The sequence below is a fragment of the Euphorbia lathyris genome, chromosome 7 (genome assembly GCF_963576675.1).
Source record: "Euphorbia lathyris chromosome 7, ddEupLath1.1, whole genome shotgun sequence".
NCBI lineage: Eukaryota > Viridiplantae > Streptophyta > Magnoliopsida > Malpighiales > Euphorbiaceae > Euphorbia > Euphorbia lathyris.
Window position 1 is genome coordinate 68,161,606 of NC_088916.1, and position 15,029 is coordinate 68,176,634.

Sequence of the window (15,029 nt, forward strand, 5' to 3'; positions counted from 1 at the left end):
TATATCTTGTATATAATCCAAGTGATGAATTGGCCTTTATATAGTGATCTTTGGGGCGCCAATGATTTGAATTCCGACATAGCCGTTGTGGGGAAACGGTCTCCTTTCGTCACCACTTGGTCAGCTTTCAGAGCTGCAGGTCAATCATGTCTTCTGTTTTTCGCCAGGAGCCAGGGTTGCCAGATTTGTCTTCTTGCGCCAGGTTTGTCTTCTTGTGCTAGGTTTGTCTTTTAGTAATTTATCAAATGGTCCATGCTTCTCGAAAAGGTCTTCAAGACAGATTTCTGAGACTTCTGATTTGTTTCAGAAATTTGCCAGACCTTGTCTTCCAAGTTGACGGATTATTGATGCTGACCCGACGACTACTCAGTTTGACTCAGCGGCTTTGCCTTCAAGCTTTTCTGAAGAAGACATTTCTTTCGCAAGGCTGAGTTGCATTCTACTCAGCTTCTGCCGTGTGACTTGCTTTTGCTGACTTTGTCTTGTCTTTCTCTTATAGATTTCTAGTTCCTGTTCTAGTTACTTAACTTACTCAACATTGAACAAACTCATTAGTACAATTAAATCAAAGCACTTAAATTTAATTGTTTAATCATGGGATTAACTTAAATAATTTTGTCAAATCAAAATCATGTGGAAAGGTGTTTCAACACTACGTCCCATCAGCTTGTGCGACGTTTCTTATAAAATCATCAACAAACTAATCGCCAACCGGCTCAAGCCATAGATGTCGTCCTGGGTGCTGCCTCATCAAACGAGTTTTGTGGCTGGGAGGAATATCACTAAAAATATCATCATTGCCCAGGAGCCAATCCACTCCATGAGGCGGAAAGGTGGCACGACTGGTTGGATGGCAATCAAGGTGGACCTTGAGAAAGCATATGATCGTCTATGTAACTGTGTTGGGATTTCATCGAAGACACTCTCCAGGAGATAAAGTTACCGTCTGGGCTTATTAAGCTAATCATGGCATGTATTTCCACCAGCTCCCTGAGGATCCTTTGGAATGGTAGCACCTCTGCTCCTATCTTCCCATCTCGCGGAATACGCCACGGGGATCCCCTATCCCCCTTCATATTCATTTTATGTATGGATCGCTTGGCTCATAGCATGACCAGAATGTGTGAGAGCGGAGTCTGGAAGCCCCTGAAATTCAACACCAACAGCTCGAGCCTTAGCCACCTTTTCTTCGCCTATGTCCTCCTCCTTTTTGCTAAGGCCAATCGGATGCAAGCTCAGGTCATTCAGGAGGTCCTTAATGATTATTGCGCCATCTCAAGACATAAGGTTAGCCAAATAAAATCTAATATTTTCTTCTTTAATAACATGGTGCCTGCTTCTCGCAAGGAGATTGTGGATATTATCGGTTTCAAGCCTACCTCTGATCATGGGAAATACTTAAGGGTGCCCCTCCTCCACTCCAGAATTCACCACGGCACCTACCGCTATATCCTTGCTAGCATCAATGTGAAACTCACGGGGTGGGTGGAAAAATCCTTATCTCTTGCCGGCAGAATTACCTTGGCAAAGGCGGTCCTCTCCACCATCCCGTACTACTCAATGCAAGCCACCCCTCTGCCTGCCTCCATCTGCGACAAGATTGATGAACAAATCCGTGGTTTCATTTAGGGCTCCACGGGAGAGAAACGCAAAATTAGCCTGGTCAAGTGGAGCAATGCCTGCTCTCCGGTGAAATGTGGGGGGTTGGGTCTTAGGACATCTAGGTCCATGAACAAGGCCTTCCTGTCTAAGCTTGGGTACAACCTTTTAGCTAAGCCTGAGAGCTTATGGGTCCACATCCTAATTGCAAAGTATCATGTTTCCCATCCCCATCTTGGCCTCCTCTCGAGCAATGGAACCGCCTCCCCTCTTTGGAAAGCAATTGTTCGTTTGCAAATTGAGGTGGTTGTGGGCCTTAAATGGGCTGTCAGAAATGGTTCTAGAGTCCTATTCTAGCAGGATAATTGGAGCGGTGACTTGGGACCTCTGATAAATCTGGCGATCGGCCCGATCACTGATCCTCTTGATAAGTATCGCGTGATTGATATGGTGAACGACATGGGAGCTTGGAAATGGCATCTCTTTCAACACTTGCTTCCAGACTATTGTTTAAATATTCTGGCGGCCTCGCTTCCTAGGGGTGTTACTGATCAAGTGGACAAGTGTTTCTAGATGGGAACCAGCAACGGAAGCTTTTTTGTGAAGTCAGCTTATGGCATTATTGAGGAAACTGGGTGCAACACCGGGGATAGGCTCTGGAACATTATCTAGAAGTGGCCGGGACCTCATAGAATCCGCAGCTTCCTTTAGCTCACCGCAAAGGGCAAACTGCTCACCAACTCTGAAAGGAAACGCAGACATCTTCTGGAAGAGGATAGTTGCCAAATTTGTAAGATTCACCCGGAGTCAATCCTCCATGTCCTCCGTGATTTTGCCTTTGCCAGGTCGGTCTGGCTTGCCCTCCTTAACCCCATGGACTTCACAAGAGTCACTAGCATCTCGGAGACATCCTAGCTGGAAAAGGGCCTGCCTTCTGGAGGCTTAGCCAATGGACCGGGAGGGAATATCTGGTTCGATGTCACCTGCTGGATGCTCTGAAAGACCAGAAATTTCTCACTTTTCCAATATGTGAAACGGATACCCGTTGATGTCTCCATGAGTATTAGAGTCATGGTCAGAAGCATTATAGAGAGCAATGAGCACCAGAATGCCACTATCAGTAAACCGAGGCGTGAACAACGCTTTATTGGTTGCTCCCCCCCCCCCCCCCCCCCCCCCCCCGCTATTGGCACAAGTTCAATACTGACGGCGCAGTTAAGGGAAACTTCTTTCGCGCTTCTGCTGGCGGCATCATCAGGGACAGCAACGGCAGATGGGTCCAAAGGTTTGCAAAGAAACTAGGATTCTGCTCAGTCCTGAAGGCGGAGCTTTGGGGTCTCTATGAGGTGCTTAAGCTGGCTTGGACGCTGGGCATTCGCCAAGTAATTGCCGAGGTGGATAGCCGTCTTTGCATGGAACTGATCACCCAACCGAAGGATAACGTGAACGAATACACCTCCCTGATCCACGCCATTGGAGAGCTGATTAACCGAAGCTGGGCCGTGTCAGTATGCCATGTTTACCGGGAAGGCAATAGATGTGCTGACTGGCTAGCAACTTATGCTGATAGTCTTTCTTTAAATTCTTATATTTTTTACAATTGCCCAGGTAGGCTTCTAGAGCTCCTGGAGCAAGATATTGTTGGGGTTTCTTTCCCCAGGGTGTGTGCCGTTTAGCAGCTGATGCTGCCTTTCCCACTTTTTGTGAGAGAAATATGAAAGTGGATACTAAAATGGGGTCAGCAGATTTTCTTCCCCAATAGTGATCGGTTTAGATATCAAAGCTAAAATTGATCATAAGAATTCACGAGAAATTAAGGAGAATATCTAGAAATAAAATCTCCTGAATTCCTGGAGAATCTTGTGCAATCTTCTCCAAAATTATTAATGAAAAAGTAAGAAAACAGTGTAGGTGGGGAAAAAGAAAAAAAAAAATTTGAAATTAATAATAAGAATAAAGATGTGTATAAAAGCTATGTACTAGAGATCTACCAACCCACTAAGAGCACACCGGCTTAGACCTTGGAAAAAGCAATCTCTTTTTCCAGTATAGATCCGGCGAGGGCCCCGCCACTTGCCGCCGGGAAGTGGTTGCCGCCATACTTCTTACTCCTCCACTAAATAAATAAGTAGCACTACACCATTCCCCATTTAAATACAGTAAAAAAAAAGAACAAACTTATCATCATTTCTAAGTTAGGTCTCCACTTCTATATATATATATATAATAAGGTAAATTACACAAATTATACAAATGCCACTAATGTTTATTCATTTTCACAATATTACTAATAACTTTCGAAACGTAGCATAAAAATCGTTCAAACTAAACTTTAATTATCGCCTTAAAATTAAACTTAAAAATAGAAAATTCAAAGAATTGTTGATATTTTAAGTAACTTTAATTCTTCAATTTTTCTATTTTAAAATCATTAATGTGTTGTTTAGTTAAAAGAAATTAAATGTCTAGAGAGTGAAAACTCTAAAAATTGTGATTTTATAAATAAAAAATATGGCTCCATCAATGTGGTTCTAAGAAACTTTGATTCTTGAACGTATCTATTTTGAGATTGTTAACAGTCACTTTAAGGCGTTAATGTAAGTTTAGAAACATAAGGTTTTTTTTTTTTTGAACAGAAAAACATAAGGTTAAAAAGTATAAAATTGAATAACTTTTATACTATGTTTTGAAATTAATAATTATATCGTAAAATTTAGGCATCATAAGTGTAATTTACCTCACTTTCCGATGTATAATAATATCATAGCTGATAGCACGGCTCACCTATAAAAGTTTTGATAATAAAATGTTCTGTATTTATCACTTTTTTTTTCTTTTTGAAGAAAATGAAAATGCATGGGCCATTAATTTTAATTGTTAATGTCACGTGGTGTCATGGTTTTATTATTATTATTATTATATTATATAGTATAATGGTGTATTAATCACATGCTGCCCCGAGGGATCTACGAATTGGAATAGGCAAATTTAAATAAAGGTCATTGAAAAAGGAAATCTTGCTTTTATAATCTGCAGGATGTGCATTAATTGAAATCAATAATTTTAGTTTCCGTGGGAAAATAAATTAAACAAAAACAATTCATTAAACATGATTTAATATATCAAGGAAATATTTTAATTATTATAAAATGTGTTATAAATGTTAACATTATTTAATTGATATTCAGGCTTGGGAGGTGGTTTCTGGTTTCAAATTAAATGAATTTCATTAGTTTAAATTTCTATTTAAATAAATAAATGAATTTATTATATTAAAATTTTGATAAAATGAATTTTTATTTATTTTAATCTTAATAAAGAAAAAATAAGGTGAAATATATATTGAAGTCCCCACAAAGTTGATGGATTGGAAGTTATTGGTTATGGTTTCCTCTTTTTGTCACTATTGCTTCCAAAATTCAATGGTGGAAATTAAGATTCCTTTACTTTACTTTACTTGTCACACTATTTATTCATTCTGGACCATTGCAAAATTATCTTAGGTACCATCAATAATTTAGATTCTTTTCAGTTTACTGCTGGAACTTAATACTAGGACTGTGCATTATTGAATCGAACCGAATAATTCCGTTTTTTACATTTAAAGTTTCGCGTCGGTGATAGTTTTAGGTGTATTTTGATATTGATTTTACAAATTTATTGTTTTTTTTTGTTATATATATATATATATATATTGAAAGTATTTCATTTCAGTTTTCATATTGTTCTGTTGGGTGTCGGTATCAATTATCTTAGTAATTTTCATATTTGATTTGTTGTGTGTAGTTCATTTTTTTAAGTAATTTCAATATTTGGTTTTTGTCGGTTCAGTTCGGTTTTAAATAGATGCATACTCCTAGCAAATAGATATTAATAGATTTTCCTTTCAAAATAACTATCAAATACTGTTTATTATGTTACGTGGACAAATTTTCATACACAATTAGAAAATATTTAGCAATTTTTCTCTCTGCTCGTTTTTTTTCTTTCATTCTTCTATTTTTTTGTTCTGATTATAATCTCTCTACACACTCGGTAGAGTTCAACCAACATAGATATATCTTGAGAGACTATTACTAAAAATGGAAAAATCGGTCTTAAGGGAAACTGTGCATTGCAGGCTTCAATTTCTGGTTCCAATTTGAAAGTTGAAAGAGATTCAGCAATCGGATTCTATATAATATTATTGATTCTTTAATTTTTATTTTGTTCCTATGATATTATTACCAAAATCAAAATGCATAAATTGTTGGAATTTGAGATTATACTAATTAAAAAAGGAGATAAATAGAATTAGAGACACATGTATTTCTTAAAATTATATTACAATCATGGTTGCCCCATCTTCATTTTCATCTCCCAAGGGGAAGAAACATTACAAAATAAAACATAAAATTACCAAAGCTAATCAAGACAACAACAACAAAAACAACTTTGTGTTTTTCTTTTTTTGTTCCATAAATGATGGAGTATCATCTCATCTATCTATCTAACTAATCTAATAAGTTGTCTGAAAAGGCTTCATTGTCTTAAGATCATCAATAACACCAGCAATAGAACCAGCAGCTGCTGCAATTGTAATAATCAGACAAGCACCACTTAATATCTGAAGACACAACCACCTCGTACTCCATTTAGGTATCTTCATCTGAGCTATGTACATCTCTACCGGAAAATACACTGTCAACGGCCAAAACCCCAATGCACCGAGCAGACCAACTATGTCATTAAAAAAAGGAAGTAGCATTGAAATTACTGTTGTAAGGACAACAAAAATTGACCTCCAGACCAATCTGAACAGGTTAAGGTTTAGGGGTTTGAAGCCTGGGATTGGGATTTTAATGTCTTTTGTAATGAAATCACTGTCTGGATATCTTTGGTTTGCTGCTTTTTCGACAAAGGCAAATAATGGTTGACAATAAACTTGGTATGCACCAATTAAATGGACAACTATTGCTACATTTGCTATGTCAATTAGCCAATACGGGTTGTAAAATCCGAACCCGGTTAAGAGGTTTCCGGGTGACATGTCGCCGAATGCTGCGTAGCCGAAGCACCCGCAGAGCATGTAGAAAACGGTTGTAACGGCTACGCTTATTACTGTTGCTCTTCTCATTGTCTTTGCTTCTGACGGTGGAGATTTCACTGTATCCTGTTGTAAAAAGAGGTGAAACATTAAAGTCTGTTCTTTTGAACTGAATGCTAGCTGAACTGAACTAAACTGAAATTACTGATACTCTATAATCAGTAACAGTTAACAGTAATAATTGAACCAAACTGACTCTGAAACTCCGAATTTACCTGAATTTCGATGAGGATGAGGGAGTAAGAATAGGCAAAAGCAATATCTCCAAGAGCTTGAAAACTTCTCCAAATTTTCTGAGTTTCAGTGACAGTTCCGATGCTAATTCCGGTAAGACTTCCTCTGACTTTACCACTTTCTGCAACTTTACCAATACCTAGGCCTAGACCAATTGTGGAGTAAGTAAAAGACATCACAGCAGCTACAATGGAGAGCCACCACAGCTGATCAAAATCTGGAATTTGGGATAAAAAAATCTCAGCAACTCCAAATGCAATCATGTATGGATTTGCATTCATTTCACATTTATCTTTTCCTCCACTCTTGTGGAAACAATTTGACCTCTGTACTGCCCTGTTTCACATTAAAAATAAAATTAATTATAATTACCCTCAAATTATGCACATAAAAAATGAAAACTTTATGAGTTTAGGATAGCTATAAGAAATTAATTATATATGGGTAAATTACATTCATGGTCCCTTAACTTTTTTCTCACTTTCATTATTGCCCCTAAAATTTGCAGCTTTCTAATTTAATAGTCTCGCAATTTCACACTTTACTAACATAATATTTTCTTTTACCAATAACAGTAAACTTGAAAAAAAAAATATTCTAAACAACTTTAGTTATTGAAATTTTCATTTTGATGTCGTTATTAATAATTTTAACTTAATCAAAGGTAAAAACTTGTAATTTTGTTAGTAAAGTGGAAAGTTTAGAAGTCATAATCTATAGTTTTAAAGTTAAGTTGCTATAATGAAAGTAAATGTTAAGTATAGGGGCCATGGGTGTTATTTACCCTATATTTATTTTTTTTGGTAAAATGAAGACTTACTCCAAACAGTTCTTCAATTTAACCAAACACTACTATTTATTTGGAGTAAAAACATAAAAAAAATTACTATGATTTTTAATCTAAACAATTTAAGAACTGTAAATTAAAAGGAACTGGACTTACATCATGCTGATAGAAGAAGCAATGGTGTACCCAATAGCAACACCAAAAAGATTCAAGTACTGAACATACCCACATATCTTCACCTTACCACCACCTACAAAAGATTCAAAATTTACCCACCAAATGTCAAAATTAAGGAATTCTAAAACGAACCCAAATCTTAAAAAACATTAACAACATTAAAAATGAAGTAAATTTACCAAGATTAGATCGAACAGCATCCATATAAGTATAATTCCTTTTTCCATTATCAGGATCTCCAGTTCGGTAACAAGCAGAAAGCAAAGAAGAAGTATAATAAGTAACCAAAGAGAACAATATCATAACAGCCGGACCCGCAATCCAGCCAAGCTGAGCCACCGCCCAAGCCAATGAAAGAACACCGGAGCCGATTACAGCTGTTATAATATGAGCACTTGCAGTCCAAACAGTTCCTGGTAATTAATTAAATTCAAAACCCAGAATCAGAATCAGAATCGGAATCAAACCCAGTTGTTATTTGGGGGAAAAGATTGAAACTTGATTTATTATTTACCAGTTCGTTTAGGACGGCCGTCGTCGTCGTACCATTTGGAGGCGGGCTGGGGCATGGTGTTGTCGACGGAGAGGGCGTAAATTTGGGGAGGAAAGTGAGTGTTGTTGTCGCCCATCTTTTTTGGTGAAAAGAAAGAAATGAAGTTAGGAAGAAGAAAGTGATGGTTCTGGATTTAAATGTATAGAAGTAAGGAGTTTAGGGAGTGTTTAAACTCTGACAAAAATGGAGAAACAGACAACACACTTTCCTAGAATTACAAGTACCCAAATGGATTCAGACACTTCTATTTTCTGTGTAATAGAAAGGGGTTATCTGGAGATGAGAGAGATGAGAGAAATGGGGGAATGGTGGTGTGGGTATATATAAGAGAAATGGAGGAAAGATGTAAGAAGCCACGTGGGCTTTTTGGTTAGAAGGGAGTCAACTGCCCAGCGCATTAATATGCTCTGCACCTTGACTCTCCACACCAATCCTACCCATCTTTCTCCCTGTCCTCTCTTTTTCTGAAATTTCTTTGTAGTTGCTGACTTATGTTTGTGGTTTTTAGTAGGTTCGAAAATTCGGTTTCGTGTCAAAATTGTGTTATTATGTATATGTTTCATATAGTTATGTTCACATAGACCCTAATGATCACGTAAATTTAGTCATTTATCGTTAGATCTAGATGGATTAAAATCTTAAGGTGGAGATTCAAAACATCCTAAGGCTTATATTTAATTCGTCTAGATCTAACAATAAATGACCAAATTTACGTGGTTATCAGGGTCCATATGAACGTAACTGATGTTTCATATGGTCATATGTGATATAAATACAAAAAAAAATCATATCAATCGTGTCATGTAAGTCGGATTGTGTCTGTAAATCGTGTTTTTATATAAAAAATGATCACCTCTAGTTTTTAGTTTGGGATGCGAAGAATTAATTTAGGGTTTTCAATCATAAGCCTATTTTGCTAACTTATCCCTTTTATTTTCATACATAAACAACAAATCTAATGGTAACATTTACGTTTTAAGTGAAATGATTTGACTTTAACATGAGGAATAATGAATATTTAACTCTACATATTTTCAAGCAAAATCAATTTTAGTTCTATTTATTGAAAATTAGTAAAACTGTTAAATGTTAGTTCAGAAATTTCAAATGTCAATTATGTCTAAAATATTTAATATATTATTAATAAAATTATAAATTTTTTGTTAAAATGCTAAAAACTAAACCTGTTAAGTATTTAGCGTCAAACTGTCTAAAATATTTATTGTATTTTATTAATATAGTTACAAAAAAAATATACGAAACTGTTTCAATTTATTGACAAATTTGTTTGATGGGTCCAATGTAACAATTAAATAATAGTTAAACAATTATTTTCAACTTTTCGATAGCGTACGGTTAAAATTGATCTTGCTGAGAAACATTAGAGTTAATTTGCATAATTTCATATGTTAAGGGTAAATTTGTACTTGTTTTAAAATGTTAGGTTTAAATTTGGCTCTTATCCCTCTTAAAGATGACAACTAACCACTTTACATCTATTGTTAATGGGTGAGAACAAATTTATCAGTGTAATTTTAAGTAATGTTTACTATTAGATGAAAAATCGGTCTTTTTAATTGACCGAAGTTAGTGAAATTTCAAATTTTATTAAATAATTAAAACATTAGAGTTTTGAAAGTGGTTAAAATATGAAATTATATATAACTTTTTATTTATTTACTATCAATTAGGTTTGAAATTGTACTAATAGGTAAATATTAAGATTAAATCTGCTCTTCTTCAATGACAACACAGATAAATTTGTATCTAATTTAAAAAAAAATACTTTTTTTTTTTTTATGTAAGGATTGTTGTTTTATAGTTTTATTGTTTTCCCATATATATATAGGAAGTCTGTGTTGTAAAAACCTGCAAAAATGGTGGATTTTCAGATTTTCCATGTTTGCTTTTGACTTTTTAATACCTAATTTCTTCTGTTTTGGCAAGTCTAGCTGTGTGTTTGTATATAAGTTTACTTTTCCATTATCTAATAAAAATTTTGAAAATTTTAGTTTATCATGATTTAATTTTAATTTCAAATATTCCAAAACATCAAATTTATCTAAAATATTTACTTAACAACATTTCAAAATGTAAAAAACTAATCTGTGATAAATAAGTTAATTAAGAAAATTGTAAAAAATATTTACTATATTATTAACACGGTTATAAACAATCTTTCAATAGAAAGAAATTATGACCTTATATATATATATATAACAGTAAATAATTTATTATTCCCTATATTTTAACATAATACACATTGTTTAGTTCTTATATTTTAATAATACATATTTAGTTTTTAATTTTTGTTTTATTCAACAATTTAGTCTATCAAATATTTGGATTGTTAAACAGTTTGATCCCTTGTAAATGAATAAATGGTTAAATAGAACAAAAGTTAAGGACTAAGCAGTGTGTAATTAAAATTTCGAGAATTAAGCAATACGTTGAGTAAAAATGTAGAAAATAATAAACTATATATATATATATATATATATATATATATATATATATATAAAGGGAATCTAGTTTATGTGAGATCCACAGTTGAAGACTAGGAATATTGTTCCCTAGGAAGATGATTTTGATTATACAAAAGTTATCTTTTTGCTTTTGTCTAAGCTACATATGTTTCTTCTTTACTTTTTTTTTTTACTATTACTATGTTTATTGGTATTACTTTAGTTACTAGCAAGAGTGTTTCTTCCAATAAATATATAATTGAAAAGGTAAAAAAAGTAAAAAAGTAAAATAGTAGTTTAATATCTCTAAAGTAATATTCCTAGTAACTTCTGACACAAATTTTTATCTAACTTTAGGTAGGTACACAAGCAAACATATCAAATCTTCATATCTACCCTTATTCTTTTTGAATTATTGAAGAAAATGATATTATTATTACCACATAATGCAAATAAGAAAGATTCATTCATAACAAGCAACCCAAAAATGCTTTCCATTATCAGAATAATCATAATAATAATTTCAAAGAAACAATAAAAGTGTCAAATTGGCCCATCAACTTTTCTTGTTCATAAATTTAAGTTTAATTTCATTAAGTTCTGAATCGAAAATCTGAAATGACACGTATTAACATTATATACAAAAAAAAAAAAAAAACTCGATTATTTATATGATGACACATGCAATTGTAACATTTCCACGGCGTGACTAAATAAAAAAGTATTTAGTTTTCCACACGTATTAATCATTTCTTAAAAAAACACGTATTAATCCTATATGAAATTATATGATTGCATTTATTAGTCAGCATAATTAATAGACTAGAATTATTATAAAGTTTGAAATAATTATTATTAAAACTCTTCACTATAAATGTATTTAATTCAACTTAAATAAAACTAATTATCATAATTACGTGTAGAAGAGCTTTTCTTACTCAAGAGAGTAAAACAAGTTCTTACAAGATTTGTGGAAATCAATCCAAATCATATATTTATATTCTAAAATAAAAGACAAACTACTATATTATAAGTAAAAGAATATATAATTAATCTCTTAATTACCGTCATTTCCCGCAGAAGTTTTTCCTTGCTTGATGTAAAAAATCAAACCGATTAATCGGATAAACTACCGAGGAAAGAGCGGCTTCGTCTACTACACGAGAAGAGATATATTTTGCAAAATGGTTATGGAATTGGTAGATGAATAAGCAAAGGCTATATATAGGAGAAGGAAGAGGTATCAATAAGAATATTATAATTAGGTAAATTTAATTAATAATTGAATATTATAATTAGGTAGATGTGAGCCATCGTTATTGTTTGAGAATACGGTTCTTCCTCTAATAATAATGATCATTGCATTTTGGTTATTTAAAAAAAAAAGAAAGATGGAGTAAGCACTTAAAATTTTAATGATTATATGCTAAAAACAATAATATCATTACCATTAATTGATGGTTATGGACAACTAGTATCTAATTCCCAATGACTGAGGAATTAAAGAATGGTTATTATGCAACCACACTCTATACACTACTCTATTTGGACTTCTTTATTTTGTTATTGCTATTTCTATTTTAATTGGGGGGAGGTGAGAACCCTCTCTCTCTCTCTCGAGGTGAGGGGTGACAATTCAGCAGTTTAGATTTCATAAACCTAGATCTAACGGTGAATGATCAAATTCATTTGGTCATTAAGATGCATGTGAACATTCCTGATCATCGTGTTATGTTAATTATATGTTCTATATGATCATATATAATATAAGTACAAGAAAATTATAATTGTGTCAATAATATCGTGTCAGTTCGGTTTTATTAATCCTACTCAGAGGTTATTCAAACCCTCTGGTGGTTGGTGTCGTTGCTAGGGTTACAACATTTTGAAGAATATATGGTTTTCACCATATTTCACCAACTTTCAATCAGTTTCAAATTTATCATTTGTAGCATTAACAAGCCATTGCCAAACTTCTGCATTGATCATCATAGTTCGGTTTCATTCTTCATTTATTCAGTTGGATTGATGATGTGTCATGAGGTCACACAGATTACTGACTCAGATCAGTTAACTTGGTCAATTTTGGCGGTTGAAGTAGTTAGATTTGACGGGAAGATTAGTTAAGATATTTTCCAAATTTTTTTGAACCAGGACAAATGTTCATAAATGAAGAGCAATCTTATGAACAAAAAATTGATATGAATGTGAGAAATTTTGGATCAAATAATCCTTGCATACTACTTATTAAATACAATTGAACGGGGAAAACTTCTTATCATTGCAAAATTCAATCACATGAGTGTTTATTATCGAAGACAAGTTACTGTTCATCATTGATTCTGAAGAAATTCTAAAAAAATGAGCAGTTTATTTTTTAAAGTGGTAGAAGAATGATTATTTAGTGATTTCTTGGATTCTAAATACAATTTCTAGAAAATCAGCCGAGGGATTTCAATATGTTGCATCTTCAAGAGATTTATGAAAGGAATTAGAGCAAAGATTTGGGGAGAACAATGGACCTTTGATGTACAAGATCAAACGCAAAATCAACCTCTTCACTCAAGGTAATATCTCACTAATGCAGTATTTTAATCGTCTAAAGAAGTTTTGGGATGAAATCAACTTGTTTAGGCCATTACCATTTTATAAATGTGGAATTTCACGAACTGTGTTTGTAATGCATTTCGTAGTTTTGTTGAATTGAATTCATTGAAGAGGATAAGAGCAACTCTAGTGGGTGTTGCTTGCAACATCCAACCACTAGCGTGCTTGTTACAATTGTGTTCTCACAATTGGTGAGTTACCAACAGAGGTAACAAAGAAAAAATGGGACCAAAGCATTAAAAAATTATTGAAAATATAAAATAGTGGCAGACAATCACTGTTTGCTATTTTATTTTTATTTTTAAACGCATCTCCAATATATTTAACTAGAAACCTTCCTTTTTTTATATATAAAAAATCATCATTTTTTCTGAAGTGACTTTGAATTATAGTGGTTTGTTTTTTGAGTCTTTCTTGTACCTTAGGTGGCAGTACTTTGAGTTGCAACCAGTAATGGTGCTCTAAGCTGATCTAATTTTTTGTAGGATCAAATCCTCAATGTGATCTTGTTAAGAATTAGATACTTTAATTGGACCTTTTCGTGATGTTGGTAAAGGATATTCAATGGTACTAAGAATTGAAAAATAAGATGAGATTTCTATGCATCAACCAATTGAAACAGCTAATATTACAAGCTCTTGAAGTCTTCCATATAAAATTGAACAAAATTTTATAAACAAAAAGAAGGAAATGGAAGATCGTTTTTATGAGCTTTGTAGGACATATGGATATCTTAAATCTGGTTGTTTTTTATATCATAGGGTGCCCTGAATGGTGGAAGGATCCAAGGAAAGATAAAATGATAGAAATTCAAGTTGTCATACTAATCCTGAGTTTGTTCATGCATATTAGACCATGAAAGAATCAAATGATGGAGATGAGAATATGGCACATATGATCAAAGAAGTATATAAAATGATGCAAGGGGAGAGTGTTGAAGCACATATGAAACCCTCACAAAGCCCAATTCATTATTCCATAGCAGACTTTATTGCAATTGCTGGATATTCAGGTATTTAGTCAAACTCTATTGATATGATTTATTTACTTAGTGATGTTTACTTAATAATGGACAATGGAGCCACATTACATGTGTTTTCAATGATATCTATTTACAAAGTGTAATGATAAATAGAGAAAACAATTAGTTCCTCTATCATATGCAGATCAAGTCTGATTGTTCATCATAGTGGCACAATGAAATTGTCATCTAGTATGTTCTTTGTTTGATGTTTTGTTGGTATCATCCTTTAATTATAATATGTTCTCTGCAACGCAACTTCTTAAATAGTCTAAAATTGAGTTTGTTTGTCATGGAATTCACTATTCTCTACATGATTTGAAGACACAAAAGATCATTGGTGTAGCTTGGATGGTTGATGGGTATCTATTGGATTCTGCCACATTTGACAGTAAAAGTTTTGGCCAAAATTCAGTCGTTTCAAAGTAAAGAGAATGTAGCTTATAATGTCAAACAACAGTTTGAACCATGGAATGTGATATTAGGGCATGCATATTTTG

General features: G+C 33.4%; 1 protein-coding gene across 1 annotated transcript; it reads right to left on the bottom strand.

Moving 5' to 3' along the window:
- Positions 1-5,883: 5,883 nt before the first annotated feature.
- LOC136235381 (amino acid permease 3-like) lies at positions 5,884-12,089 on the bottom strand. Its single transcript, XM_066025029.1, has 6 exons — positions 11,967-12,089; positions 8,398-8,512; positions 8,063-8,296; positions 7,863-7,956; positions 6,901-7,255; positions 5,884-6,751 (listed from the first exon to the last, which is right to left on the bottom strand). Exons 1-6 carry the CDS (start codon positions 11,970-11,972, stop codon positions 6,098-6,100), a joined length of 1,458 nt encoding a protein of 485 aa, XP_065881101.1. The 5' UTR covers positions 11,973-12,089; the 3' UTR covers positions 5,884-6,097.
- Between the last annotated feature and the right edge of the window lie 2,940 nt (positions 12,090-15,029).

Bases quoted from the DNA above. Each gene is read 5' to 3' on its own strand.
- LOC136235381 (XM_066025029.1), bottom strand. The intron at 8,297-8,397 runs GTAAATAATAAA...ATTAATTACCAG, and splicing joins CGGCCGTCCTAAACGAACTG to GAACTGTTTGGACTGCAAGT. The intron at 6,752-6,900 runs GTAAATTCGGAG...TTTTTACAACAG, and splicing joins TCATCCTCATCGAAATTCAG to GATACAGTGAAATCTCCACC.